This window comes from Sinocyclocheilus anshuiensis, unplaced genomic scaffold (genome assembly GCF_001515605.1).
Source record: "Sinocyclocheilus anshuiensis isolate Anshui unplaced genomic scaffold, SAMN03320099.WGS_v1.1 scaffold813, whole genome shotgun sequence".
Lineage (NCBI taxonomy): Eukaryota > Metazoa > Chordata > Actinopteri > Cypriniformes > Cyprinidae > Sinocyclocheilus > Sinocyclocheilus anshuiensis.
Genome location: NW_015540942.1, coordinates 1,810,277 through 1,823,828, shown reverse-complemented (window position 1 = coordinate 1,823,828; position 13,552 = coordinate 1,810,277). Strand labels below are relative to the sequence as shown.

Below are 13,552 nucleotides of genomic sequence, written 5' to 3'. Positions count from 1 at the left end.
TCCCTACATCTCCCGGATCTCATTCTTTCTCTGTAGAGATTCTCCATTACAGAAGTGACATGTACACCACCCTGATCTGTCTGCTTGTAAAGTCATTGTGTGATATTTAAATGATCTATATGGGTTTATAAAAGTTACATATGTTATCTCTATTTATGTTAATATATACTTATTTCATTATCCTTACCAGAAAGGATTACCATTCTCTAAATAGTTGCAAAAAAAAAAAAAGGAAAAAAAAAATCACCACTCTCAATGGACATACTCCAGTTCTTAAACATGTACTATTGCACAGTACATTTTAGTTTTTTTTTTCATTTGAATTAAATTAGTAAAACAGACAACTGGAAACATACAGTGAGCAGTCAGGGACAATATGTATGAAGTGTTTAAAGGATAAACTAGGGATGCAGTAGCACAGATGTCAGTGGAGAGGTAGCAAAAGAGAGAGAATATTCATTCATAATTTACATATTCATGTTGATACACACAGGAAGTATCACAAGGGAACAGGCAATACAGCAACTATCAGGAGATGCAAAAATACAACTGTTTAGACTGAATCCTTTTTCTGTTGTAACTGTATGTTTTTTTTTTCTTTTCCTTTATCTGGTGTTTGTTTTTCCATTCTCTGTTTTGTATAATATCTGCTGTGTCATCATTATAAGTAGCACAATGGTGCTGTACAAAGCACCACATCTCTTGATCCCACTCTAAAAAGAATAAATCAAATGATCCTGTGTTGCACAGTGTAATTTCTGTTACCTCTGTTATTTTACCTTTAAATAAACAGTGTGTGTGTGTCTCGAAATGTTTAAGCTCAAATTAATGACCATTTTTGGCAAGTATTATTTATTTGGATAGTAGACTGTTGCAATCAATTGAGAGAATTTATTCATTGTAGCCCAAAAAGTGTACTGTCTTAACAAAGAAACCTACATGTATCTTAAAAATAAATTTGTCATATTGTGATATTAATATAACCCTTTTATAAACCTTTATTTATTTTATTTTATTATTATTATTTTTTTAAATAATAAGTATATAGTTTGTAATACATGGTAGATGTACATTTCTGTGTTTGTGTATGAGTGTGTAAAAAGTGTTCATTTTCATATATATATATATATATATATATATATATATATATATAGCTACTCAAACATGTGGTGAGTTGTGTATGTGCATGTGTGTGAAAGAGAGAAAGAGAGAAAAAAGTGGTGTTCATGTGAGTAAGACTAATTAATTCTGTTCCTCATCACAATGCTCACCACACTTTTTACATACACGTCAATAATAATAATTTAAACCCACAGCTGACAATATTTCTTTCAGATGATGACGATGATGATGATTATCATGAAGGATCCATTTGTTCATTGTGTGCCCACTGTGAGGTAGGATCCTCTGAGCTCTATTAGTCTAATAAAGTGCACTATTATTTGTAGTCTAATTGTGCCTTCATTCAGCCTGTCTGAACCAGTTTTGCTTTAAATTTGGCCTTGATTCAGTCATTTCTCATTTCTCTCTCCCCTCAGCATTGTGACAGCTGTGATAAGTGCCCATGCAAAAAGGGAGACCATTTTTATATATATATATATATATATATATATATATATATATATATAGCTACTCAAACATGTGGTGAGTTGTGTATGTGCATGTGTGTGAAAGAGAGAAAGAGAGAAAAAAGTGGTGTTCATGTGAGTAAGACTAATTAATTCTGTTCCTCATCACAATGCTCACCACACTTTTTACATACACGTCAATAATAATAATTTAAACCCACAGCTGACAATATTTCTTTCAGATGATGACGATGATGATGATTATCATGAAGGATCCATTTGTTCATTGTGTGCCCACTGTGAGGTAGGATCCTCTGAGCTCTATTAGTCTAATAAAGTGCACTATTATTTGTAGTCTAATTGTGCCTTCATTCAGCCTGTCTGAACCAGTTTTGCTTTAAATTTGGCCTTGATTCAGTCATTTCTCATTTCTCTCTCCCCTCAGCATTGTGACAGCTGTGATAAGTGCCCATGCAAAAAGGGAGACGACTCTGAACACTGCGACTTCTGTGATGTGAGAAACCCACCACAAACACACATTTCCTAAATGAATTCAAAACAGTTTACCAAAGAACTCAATACAAAACAAAGCACAGCAGTTCAGAAAAGACTATCAGTGCTACAGTGCGCTGTATCATTTTGCTCACTGAGCTAACAGGTACATTCCGTGATTACATTGTACTTTTTTTCTATAGGCTAACCAATCAAGTAAAATTAAAAGGTTTACTTGACAGTATCGTTATTTTGACATAATCTTTTGAATTGATAATCAATTCATTGTTGTAAAAACTATTTGTAATTAATTCGTAAGTTGCATTCAATCCTGTTATCATATCATTTTCCCCCAATTCATAAAATTTAGCATTCTTGAAATTGAAAGTACTAAACTCTACTATTCAAACTCAAGCTATTCTAAGAAATGTATGGTAAATAAGAGTTTTTATATAACTACAATCCAACTCCTGGCCCCAACCCTATCTCTATTTTCTTTTTCTTTTTTGTATCTGGTCCCTTTTTTCACTTAATACTGATTTTCAGGCTTTTATTCTCTAATCATGAAAAGTGCCACCAAAATACATCACCAAATTAATACATATCTGCTTAACACATTTTTTTTACAATGCTCAATAATAATGAATTTACTCTTTAAAAGAAATGACAGTTTGATTGATTTTTTTTCCCAGAGGGGAAAAAAAACTACAGAAAGGTATAGCTGTTCAGTGATGCTAGAGGCCCTTCAGCTGTGTTTGTGCAGATAGCCAGACTAAGCGTGCATTAATGACATAATAATTTGCATTAGTCACAGCATGGGGGTCCAGGCCAGTAACAGTGTTTAAATGCAAATTATGTGCTTGTCTGAAGCTATAGATGGCTAAAGTATAGAGTGTTCTGTTTTCCCTACAAAACCACATGCACATATTTACACAAACAATTACTTAAAAAATCATAGCATGAAATTATCAGGACACTTTAACTGTCTTTTGTCTCTTCAGGACTGTGGAAAGTGCTACATCTGTCCTGTTTGTGAGACCGTCTGCAAGCCAGGTAAGAAACACACTACAGCAATTTCATACATGCTATTTTAATTGTTTAGATTGTGGATAATTTCAAAGTCTGATTATTTTATGAACTCGCTACATTTTTTTTCTAAAAGGTGGCTTTGTTGACTCTGTTTCTGGATCCATCTATAAGTAAGATAATATTCTCTTGCAAATAAACCTGCAATACTAATTGTTGTTACAACCATAGTCATATACTGATGTAGCCTATACCCTCTGCTCTTCTTTTTCAGGACTGTCGCAGACGTCTTTAATGATGATGACGACGACGACGACGACGACAACTAAACCCGTTTGTCACCACCATGTGGCCAAAAGAGGAACGTGCAACTGCGTTTCACAGATTTCAGGATTTACATTGTAGCGTTGTTCATTGTCGTTAAGTTTCTCTCTCTCTCTCTCTCTCTCTCTCTCTGTCTCTCTCTCTCTTAATGTTATCACATCACACGCTACAGTCTGGTCAATAAATACATACACGTGGAACTTAAATAATTTCATTATCTTAAATTAAATGTATTTAATTGAACAACATTTCCCTTTTAAACAGTCTTGTTATTAACATATGATATGAAATGTAATTGCAAACCTGACTGTGTTGTTTTGAGACTACTTATGGAATAAAATGAGGGAACGTTTTATTTATGTGTGTAAGTCTAATAATATTTTAAAAATACTTTTAAAAACATATCAGTGTAGACAGAGTATAATTGTATGCAGTGTTGGGAAGGTTACTTTGGAAATGTAATAGGTTACAGATTACAAGTTACCCTATTTAAAATGTAATAAGTAGTGTAACTATTTCAGTTACTTTATTAAAGTAATGTAACTGATTACATTTGATTACTTTTTGATTACTTTTCTAAATTTCTAATGTTTTCAACTGTTTATTATTTTGAAACATTTAAAGCAGGCAGGGTTAACCTTACAGTGGTACGCAACACTGATTACTGTCAGACTTTCAGAATCCTTCGTCACTTGAATTAAGATTATAATAATTTAATTGTAATGCACAGCCACCTCAAAATCAGACTTTAGCACCTCTTTTTACTTTGAGATCTTTTTGAGGTTAAATACAGATTTAAAATCATAAGATATACTTTCATAGTTATGATACTGTTTTTGAAATCAAATTTTTGCATAGCTATGACAGGAAACACTAGCATCTAACAATGCCTTGGAAAAAAAAAATCATATACATAAACCAAAATAGGAAATAAAACAGTTATCGAATAAGCATGTGTCCTATTCTGTGTCCTCAACTCCTGAAACATTGGTGTCTCATATTTTAAATCTGTATGTGTGCGGAAATATTCAGATGCAACCCCCTTTGTAATCATTAACATTTTCATAAGTAACTGTAATTTAATTACACATTTGTTTCTCAGTAACTGTAACAGATTACAGTTACATTTATTTTGTAATTAAATTACGTAATTAGTTACATGTAACTAGTTACTCCCCAACATTGATTGTATGTGAGGGATGCCCTTACTGTCTCTGTTGAATTGAATAGGTTGTGATGTTTTTCACTTTTCTGTCAATTTTTCAGCTGACGAAACATGATTTCCAAACATTTGTGATATGAAATGTGGCCTTAAAGGGATATACATACAAAAAAGAAAACTGTGTCATCGTTTAATCACCATCATGTTGTTTCAAACTTGTGATTTTCTTGTATGATTTTCTTTCTTAAGCAGAAAACAAAAGGAAAAGTTCTGTACTAGCAGAAGCGGGCCTTAAGATATTTGAGGTCCAATGGTAAAAGTATGCTAATAAGAACATAGCCTAACTAGTGCACTAAATAGGTTATTCACACTATATAATATACCATTAGACTCTCTGTATTACGTGGTTATCATGACACGAGTCAATAAACAATAATGTTAAACAGTTTGTTTGACCATTGTCCATGTCAACGTTCAGGTACTTTATGTCTCCTTTTGCTATTTTCACACAAATGCGAGCCGCTTATTGTCATTCTATCCTGCAACTTTAGATGATTAGCAACCATCTGTAGTAAAGAGGCCTTGGGGGAATAACGTAATGAGTGAGCATCCTTTTCATAAAAGACTAGAACAGGTAAAAGACACAAAGCTGGGAGGATGAACATAAAAAAGAGGCTAGTTATAGTTATTGTCTTTGACATGAACTAAGTTATCAACTAAAGGCCTGTTAATGGCCGACGGTGTGCATCGGCTTTAACTTTTATTATTTAAACACTGTACTAGATAAATTGCTTTCTACAATGTACTATTTTGTAGCAGAAGCTCTACTATAATCTAGATGTAATAAACGATTTAAATTCAAACCACTATTTTATGTCCATTTATGTTTGATGCACGAGTCCAGCGTTCTCTGCGAACTTTTATTCTGAAATTTATGACGAATCAGGAAGAGGAGCAAAAGATCCTTTCCGGTTCAGGATCATAAGAGGTAAACAGCAACTTCTGTGCTTATTCCCGCACTTTTATATCTGCTATTAATATATGATAGAACATATTGCGATTGATTAATGTGTTGCTTCCGGTTTGTTGTAGCATGTGTGGTGTCTATTATGGATTTCCCGGGAAATCCTCCTCCTGGGCTTGTTCACTAAGCAATTATCCATCATGGGCCGACGTGTATTTATGTAAAACTATGTGCAAAATCTGTTCACCAGCTTCATAAAAACAATTAATCTGTACAGTAAAGGACAGACATGACTCGACACGGGAAAAACTGCACAGCAGGAGCCGTTTACACTTATCACGAGAAGAAGAAAGACACCGGTAATGTATCCATGTAACATTAGTCTGTGTCATGAAATGATTGCATTGTAATTACAATAACAAATTGTGCATCTCACTTCATATTTTCAGCCGCTTCTGGTTATGGGACACAAAGTGTGCGTTTGGGGAAGGATGCCATCAAAGATTTTGACTGCTGCTGTCTCTCCTTGCAGACCTGCAGGGACCCTGTCTTAACGTAAAAGCCACATTTGCACTCATAGATATGTTTTAATGCTGAAATTGTCTGCATGCGGTTATTTTATGCAGTCTTAAGTGATTATACTGAGTGTTACTGGCCCATTTGCGTGTCGGCAGCTTGGAGACTGGGATGTGTTTGTGTTTATATTTGCTTCCTACAGTGAAGATGGATACTTATATGAAAAAGAAGCCATCCTGCAATACATCCTTCACCAGAAAACAGATATTGCCAAGAAAATGAAGGTTCGCGCACTTTTTACAAATGTATTTTGCTCTAAATGTGAATGTCCTTCTCTGTTTGTCTAACACACACATATATTTTTAAACTCAGGCATATGAGAAGCAGAAACGGGCTCTAAAGAGTGAAGGCCAGCTGGAGTCCAAGTCCGAGGAGCGAGAGAGAGCGGAGAAGTTCAAACAGAGAGAGAACAACATTGTCTCCAAGCCAATCAACCCCTTTACCTCAGGTATGAAAACTAGACAAGGTGGTTTAAACTTAAGCACAACACAATGAGATTCCTGCTCGATTATGTGTATAACTCATGTTTCTAGATAAATCTAAGGATGAAGGAAGCCAGAAGGGCTCAAGCAGCTCCTCCAGTTCTGACACAGGAGCGTCCAGTTCCTCTTCAGCTCTGCCCAGCTTCTGGATCCCCAGTCTCACACCAGAGGCCAAGCCCACCTTGCTTAAAAAACCTGTAGGTCTCTAGATCTGTCACGTTCCCCTCTTTGCCAACCACGTGTCCCTAACCTTGGGTCTTCAGTAGTCAGGTGTCATTCATGGAAGTGCATTACACAAGAGGTTGTGCTTGCCCTGAAATCAGTTTGCATGCCAAATGTTCTTTTGATCGGTCATGATGCCCTTGATTGGTTTGTTTGTCCATCTCTCCTCCTGGTTCAGTCAGTTCTCCACTCTGTGTGTTCAGTAGCTTCTTGTGTCATGATTGTCCTCTTTTAAAGGATCTCACCCTGTATGGGGCACTTAATTTAAGATATACACCTCACAAATAAACTCTTTGGACATCAACTATTATCATTAACTGTTTTTCCTTCTCTCTTACTTTTTCAGTCAAAGACAGTGTTGTGCCCCATGTCAGGATGTCCTTTGAAGATGAGTGATTTGATTTCAGTGCGCTTCACTCCGCTGGACCCCAGTCTGGACAGAGTGGCCCTCCTCACACGCCAAGTAAAAAGCCCTAATTTTTGAGCTTGCTTTTTTTTTTTTTGACCGGCATCTTTCTATTTAATGCTGTACATTACCTTTCAAAAGTTTGGGGTTGGTAAGATTATATAATGCTTTTGAAATATTTGAAATATTCAAATTTTAAATGATTTACTCCAGTCCTCAGTGTCACATGATCCTTCAGAAATCAAGGAGGGATGTAAGAGGCGTTTGAAGTCAGTTCAGATATTAAACGAATCGCAATACAGTTGCTGGTGGGGGTTCATATTAATGTTTCTCTGAGGGAAACTGACCGTCTTCAGAAACGTTTAGATGGTATTTTATTTGCATCTTGCCTCTATATGATGCATATTGAAGTAGTGTTGAAGTAGCGGTAACCAAGGAAACGCTGTTTCGCTGCTGCTCCTTAAGCGCCACCTGCTGTCAGAGAGTGAATTTGCATTCTTGTTCATCCTCCCTGCTTTTATGTAAAAATATGTAACGATTTAAGTCAGTTGAGATGTTAAACGAATTGCAAAACCATTGGTGGGGATTTATATGAATGTATCTCTGAGGGGAACTGACTGTCTTCAGGAAAGTTTAGATTGTTTCTTTTCATCTTGCCTCTGTATATTGCAGTGTTTATAAGCGCAGCGCTGCTTTGTTTACAGCGGTAGCATAATGTCACAAAGCTAGAGTCAGACCATTCTGTTTTTGTTTCAAATGCATTTTATGTACAAGGTTTATTTTCTGCTGGAAAATGTAAACATGCTGATATTTCTTTCAAAAAAAAAAAAGAAGGAAAGAAAAGAAATCCAAGCTAGGAAAGAGCACAGGCAAAGCCTTAGTTTGTTTATCTGAAGAGATTTCTTTTATTTTTGTTATTTATTAATTTATTTATTTGGGATTTGTTTTAAAATTAATATTATAATTATTTATTTGACCTAAAAGATATTCCCATGTCAGGTGCATAATTTTGTCATAAACTCTTTGGACATCAACTATTATCATTAACTGTTTTTCCTTCTCTCTTACTTTTTCAGTCAAAGACAGTGTTGTGCCCCATGTCAGGATGTCCTTTGAAGATGAGTGATTTGATTTCAGTGCGCTTCACTCCGCTGGACCCCAGTCTGGACAGAGTGGCCCTCCTCACACGCCAAGTAAAAAGCCCTAATTTTTGAGCTTGCTTTTTTTTTTTTTGACCGGCATCTTTCTATTTAATGCTGTACATTACCTTTCAAAAGTTTGGGGTTGGTAAGATTATATAATGCTTTTGAAATATTTGAAATATTCAAATTTTAAATGATTTACTCCAGTCCTCAGTGTCACATGATCCTTCAGAAATCAAGGAGGGATGTAAGAGGCGTTTGAAGTCAGTTCAGATATTAAACGAATCGCAATACAGTTGCTGGTGGGGGTTCATATTAATGTTTCTCTGAGGGAAACTGACCGTCTTCAGAAACGTTTAGATGGTATTTTATTTGCATCTTGCCTCTATATGATGCATATTGAAGTAGTGTTGAAGTAGCGGTAACCAAGGAAACGCTGTTTCGCTGCTGCTCCTTAAGCGCCACCTGCTGTCAGAGAGTGAATTTGCATTCTTGTTCATCCTCCCTGCTTTTATGTAGTTTTATGTAGAATTCCCATGTCAGGTGCATAATTTTGTCAGAGAAATAATAAAAGGACACTTTTTCATTTATAATTTGTCTTAAATCTCATGTTTAAAAAGAAAAAATCATTAAAAAATCATATCATGAAACGTGAATTGTATCGCATTGTGAGTTGAGTAAATCGTTACATCCTTATTCCCAAGAAACATTTCTCATTATTATCAGCGTTGATAAAGGTTGTTTTGTGTTTTTTCTATTTGATGAATAGTAAGCTCAAAAGAGAACAGCATTTATTAGATTTTTTTGTAACAATATATTTATTGTCACTATGATCAACTGAATGCATCATTGCTTAACAACAGTACTAATTTAAATATATATGAAATAAGACTAATTAATGTATTATTAAATGTTAAATATTTCTGTATTATATCTTAAGAGTTACTGCACGTCTTTGCAGGCAATATCTTTAAGGTGTTTATGGACTGTTCAGGAAATGTTTTATGTGGTCCTCAGGACAGATACGTGTGTGCAGTAACCAAAGACACGCTTGGGAACTCTGTGCCCTGTGCAGTTCTTAGACCCTCGTGAGTTTGACTTTTAAACTCTTTATTCGGCAAGAATTTATCTGAATTTTATACATTTTCATACATTTAGGCCTTGCTCTCACTTTTAGTTTATCTCTCTTTTTGTTTCCTGTCTTTCCCTCAAGTGGAGTCGTAGTCACTATGGAGTGTGTGGAGAAGCTCATACAGAAAGACATGATTGATCCAGTGACTGGAGACAAACTGAAAGAGAAGGACATCATACCCCTTCAGAGGGTGTGTATGAGAGAAATAATGCTATAAAGAGTGTCTCAATGTTTTACAAATGCACAAAGTCAGTGTTTAAATGTCTGTCTTTGCTCGTCGGCAGGGTGGGACTGGCTTTGCAGGCTCAGGAGTGGCCCTCAAAGCTAAAGAGGCCAGACCCGTTATGCAAGCATAAACAAGAAGATTGGACAACGCTTTGACCCTGTAAATATTGTCATTAATTTTGCTAGACTTTTTTGTAATCCTTTTGTTGTCAGTTGTTTGATGAGGGGTAATCTGAGTGGATGTTGAAGTTATATTTTTCCTTGCCCCCAAAGATACTATTATGCAACAATATACAGTAGATGTGCTTTTTTTCTTTTTAAATAAATCATTCATTTTACACACTTCAAAAATCACATTTGTCTTATTTTAATAGTTTTAAGAGACATTCAGGTTTTTTGTGGTCAAAATGAGGTTAAAGTTCATCATGATCTTCTACCAGGGTCCCAAAGTCAGTTATAGTGCTGACTTTAATGAAATCCATTTTATCCATGATCTCACTGATAGAGAGACGATTATCCTGGGAATGACATTAAGGACACGGACACAGTTTGGAAAGTGCAAAGGACAAAGAATGATTTAGCAGAGCATGAGGGTGACTATTTTAAAAAAAAAAAAACTAAGCTTTTGTGATTAGAAATTAGACTTCTTATTAGAATGCAATGTAATGTCTTTGTGAGAACATTGAAATTAAACCCCACTCCACAATTGAAAAACCAACATGGCTTTATTTAGAGTTCACAGAGAGAAAAATGTTCCACCAATAGTGTCAATCACTTTTGTCTCCTCCCATCTATTGAATCCCTGCCCCTTTCCCTCCCTCTGGCTTCATTTCTCTGTACCTATGCCTCTTTTCATGTAAGTGATATGTTGAATGTGAATGTGAAATTTACTTCGTAACAGTCAAAAAAACAAGGCTGTTATTTTGAATACTGATGCAACTGCCCTTGTATTCAGTGCTGAATTCCTGAGCATCTCTCAAGTGGAAGATATCATTTCATTTCCTTACAATTATCAAGCTGGAGTGTCTGTTCATAAGGAATGTGATTTTGTTTCAAAAGGACGAAATGTGTTTGACAATAAATAAAGCTTTTGTCGGTCTCCCTAAGATGCCTATCTTCATTGAAGCCTAATCCCTGACTTTTGGCTCTGGAAATGTTCCTACCCAACACTTAATGAAAATGAGCTTTTATTTTCATATTCAATTTCCTATCTTCTCACCGACACCCCAAATATATTGCCCTCCCCTGTACCCAGATATGCCAGCATTAAAGTTCATCATGTCTTTTGGTGAGATCCTCTCCGTAATTAGTCGCTTGGCTCCCAACAAACATGTTCCAGTTTGCCAGAATTTCCTTCTTTGTGATTTTGTCATCCTGGATAATCAATTACATGAAGCAGTTGGAAGTCCATTGCAATTCATTGGCAGTGGATTAAAAGGAAGACAGAGGTAAAGATTACTTGAAAATTGATTTTGAATTATTATTATTATTGGCATTGATGCATTATTGTGAATTAAAGATGCCACACACGTGAAGACCCAGTGAAAGCCACTTACGTTGTCTTTATCGGTTTCATGAATGAGATGCAGGGCCTCATTATCAGCATGGTCGACCTCTCCAGGGAGGATCCAATGAGATACTTCACTGGCATCAAGGAAACCGTCCTAACAAAAGCAAACAAATCATGAACCATGAAAGAATAGCCAGGAAACACTCCCAGGTGATGCTAATAAATTTCCTTCCCAATGCATACCTTGTTCATGTCTCTGAACTCTGAAAAGTGTTTCTTTTCTGTTGTGACCCAATCTGGTTCATTCTCTCCATTTTCAGGGGTGAACATGTCCCCTAGGGTCAAAAGGAACACATTTTCAGTTCACTTGGTCACAAAATATCAGTTCTAATGTTAGCTTTCTTCTTTCCCAGGTGAACACTGTAGACACTTACCAATGTATTCCCGCAGATCAATCTTGCCATCACCATTCTTGTCAATGTCTTCAATTGTTTCCTGTAACAAAGTTTGCAGTAATCTTTCAGTGCTTCACAAGTGGTCTGTTCTGGTCTGACAGATGATAAACGCTAACAAGAGATAGCAAAATAAGCTATGATATTTATGGTAATTCTTCTGTCACTTGGCCAATTTGTATTATTATTTTAACATAAACACGTTCTGCAGAATCATCTAGAAACTTTCTCAAATCCTTTATTATTGTCAGATCACACAAGTTAAACATCTCACATAGTGAAAATGTGAACAAGAGATACATTTGGCTCTTGGTCTATAAGATTTTTTTCTCCGTGTAAATCTTCTCAACATGTATTAAACATATTTTTAAAAAGTTGTTTCTGTAAAAACATGCTGGTATAAATGCCTGCTGCTTTACTCTATGTACCTGTATCACAATGTCTCTCATGTGGTCAAACTCCTCTGGATGGAGGAAGGCAGTGAACTCTTCTCTGGTTGCAACACCGTCCCCGTCCCGGTCTGCAGACTTGAACCGTCTTTCATCTCTAGTGAGCATAGCTTTGTAACTCGCCTTATCATCCACATCATCAAACTCTGCATCTGGAATACAGTAGCATAGTACATTAACCACCAATATTCTTTAGTTCTGTAGTATGTATTGGAGTTTAAGGTCTAAACATTTGTTTAATATTTCTGGTCTATTTAAATGTAATACTAATTTATCAAAAATACAATAGTTTCTTTTTGTGAATATGTTGCATTGTTGTGAACAATAAATTCATAACCCCATAAGCAGCTGTTTCTCATTAAAAGTCACATAATTAGTAGCCACGCCAAATTCAAAGGCTTGTTTTAATTACCCATATAATATCCGTAGGTGGTGTTCTTGTACTCGATCCAGCCAATCTTCCCATCCTTGTTCTGGTCGTACTCTTTCCAGTGCTTGTCCACATTCTCCTCGATGTACCTTCTCTGCCTGTGCTTGATCCAGTGGTGTAGCTCAGCATGACTGATGAAGCCATCCTTATCCGTGTCAATCCTATCCACAATCTTTCTGCATGGGGAATATACAAAAAAATACAAAATGGGACACATGATAATATTACTATTCTCCTATTTACTGTACCATTCTCTCTCGTTTCTTTTTACCCTAGTCTCCCTTTGCTCTCCTCAGGGCTTAGCTGGTCAAAGGTCTTGGCTTCCTCTTTGCCCAGGAAGGCCTCGTGGTCATACTGGTATCCATGGGCATCATCATGAACATGGTCACTGAGGTCAGGCTTAAGATGTACACGCTTCTCCTGTGCAGGCACAGCAACTGTGACCCCAACAAAGAGGGCAAGTGTCCCTAAAAAGAGCAGCTGCATATTCTTCCTAAGGAGTGTGTGTAAAGAGACAGAGAAAGATTTTATAAATTCTTTCTGCCCTAGAAAAAAAAAAAAGGATTATGCACACTAAACACACAAAGTCATTGCTTAGCATCAATGGTCTCGTTCAATTTTAAACTAAATGATGCAGCATAGACATTTTATTTCAACTTTCTGAATAAGCATAAACTATTTTATGTTAAAGCATAATAATAAAAAACAAGAACATATCAAATCTAAAAATGATGTTTTGTATTATGCAGTGATTTACAGCCAGCATATAATGACTATTGAACGAACTGTACAAAAACAATTGACATTAAAACAAACAAAAAAAAAACTACGGAGCAATTTGTTTAAAATTAAAAAAATAAAAATAGCTAAAACTGTAGAAATGACTTACCAAGCCTGCAGTGATTTCTGCTTGAGTACACCCGTTTAGCCTGAGTTGAGGAGTACGCGTTGGCACTGTCCTTCTTTAAAGTGCACGTAAAAGTGGGTGAA

At 35.9% G+C, this 13,552-nt stretch overlaps 3 protein-coding genes across 6 annotated transcripts in view; 2 read left to right on the top strand and 1 right to left on the bottom strand.

Moving 5' to 3' along the window:
* The window catches only part of LOC107689662 (acidic repeat-containing protein), a 5,734-nt gene extending 1,969 nt beyond the window's left edge, over window positions 1–3,765 (top strand). Inside the window, exons 2-6 of the mRNA XM_016487771.1 lie at window positions 1,336–1,397; window positions 2,014–2,082; window positions 3,062–3,113; window positions 3,223–3,259; window positions 3,361–3,765. Coding sequence (XP_016343257.1) covers window positions 1,336–1,397; window positions 2,014–2,082; window positions 3,062–3,113; window positions 3,223–3,259; window positions 3,361–3,415 — 275 coding nt within the window. The 3' untranslated portion in view covers window positions 3,416–3,765. The remainder of the gene's footprint in view (window positions 1–1,335; window positions 1,398–2,013; window positions 2,083–3,061; window positions 3,114–3,222; window positions 3,260–3,360) is intronic.
* Window positions 3,766–5,480: 1,715 nt separating this feature from the next.
* On the top strand, window positions 5,481–10,058 carry nosip (nitric oxide synthase interacting protein). Of its 2 annotated transcripts, XM_016487770.1 has the most exons (10): window positions 5,481–5,560; window positions 5,814–5,895; window positions 5,986–6,091; window positions 6,255–6,336; window positions 6,425–6,560; window positions 6,646–6,791; window positions 7,163–7,279; window positions 9,382–9,452; window positions 9,578–9,686; window positions 9,781–10,058. In XM_016487770.1, the coding sequence occupies exons 2-10, from the start codon at window positions 5,826–5,828 to the stop codon at window positions 9,850–9,852; spliced, it is 909 nt and encodes a 302-aa protein (XP_016343256.1). In that variant the 5' UTR covers window positions 5,481–5,560; window positions 5,814–5,825; the 3' UTR covers window positions 9,853–10,058. The 2 variants fall into 2 exon arrangements, with proteins under 2 accessions (XP_016343256.1, XP_016343255.1); XM_016487769.1 differs by lacking the exon at window positions 5,481–5,560 and having other exon boundaries at window positions 5,650–5,895.
* A 9-nt stretch (window positions 10,059–10,067) lies between these two features.
* On the bottom strand, window positions 10,068–13,552 carry rcn3 (reticulocalbin 3, EF-hand calcium binding domain). 3 transcript variants are annotated; one of them, XM_016487768.1, is made up of 8 exons: window positions 13,452–13,552; window positions 12,834–13,055; window positions 12,545–12,738; window positions 12,112–12,284; window positions 11,666–11,726; window positions 11,475–11,566; window positions 11,278–11,385; window positions 10,068–10,239 (listed from the first exon to the last, which is right to left on the bottom strand). In XM_016487768.1, exons 2-8 carry the CDS (start codon window positions 13,046–13,048, stop codon window positions 10,135–10,137), a joined length of 948 nt encoding a protein of 315 aa, XP_016343254.1. In that variant the 5' UTR covers window positions 13,049–13,055; window positions 13,452–13,552; the 3' UTR covers window positions 10,068–10,134. The 3 variants fall into 3 exon arrangements, with proteins under 3 accessions (XP_016343254.1, XP_016343251.1, XP_016343253.1); XM_016487765.1 differs by having other exon boundaries at window positions 10,158–11,095; XM_016487767.1 differs by having other exon boundaries at window positions 10,158–11,095; window positions 12,834–13,051; window positions 13,452–13,545.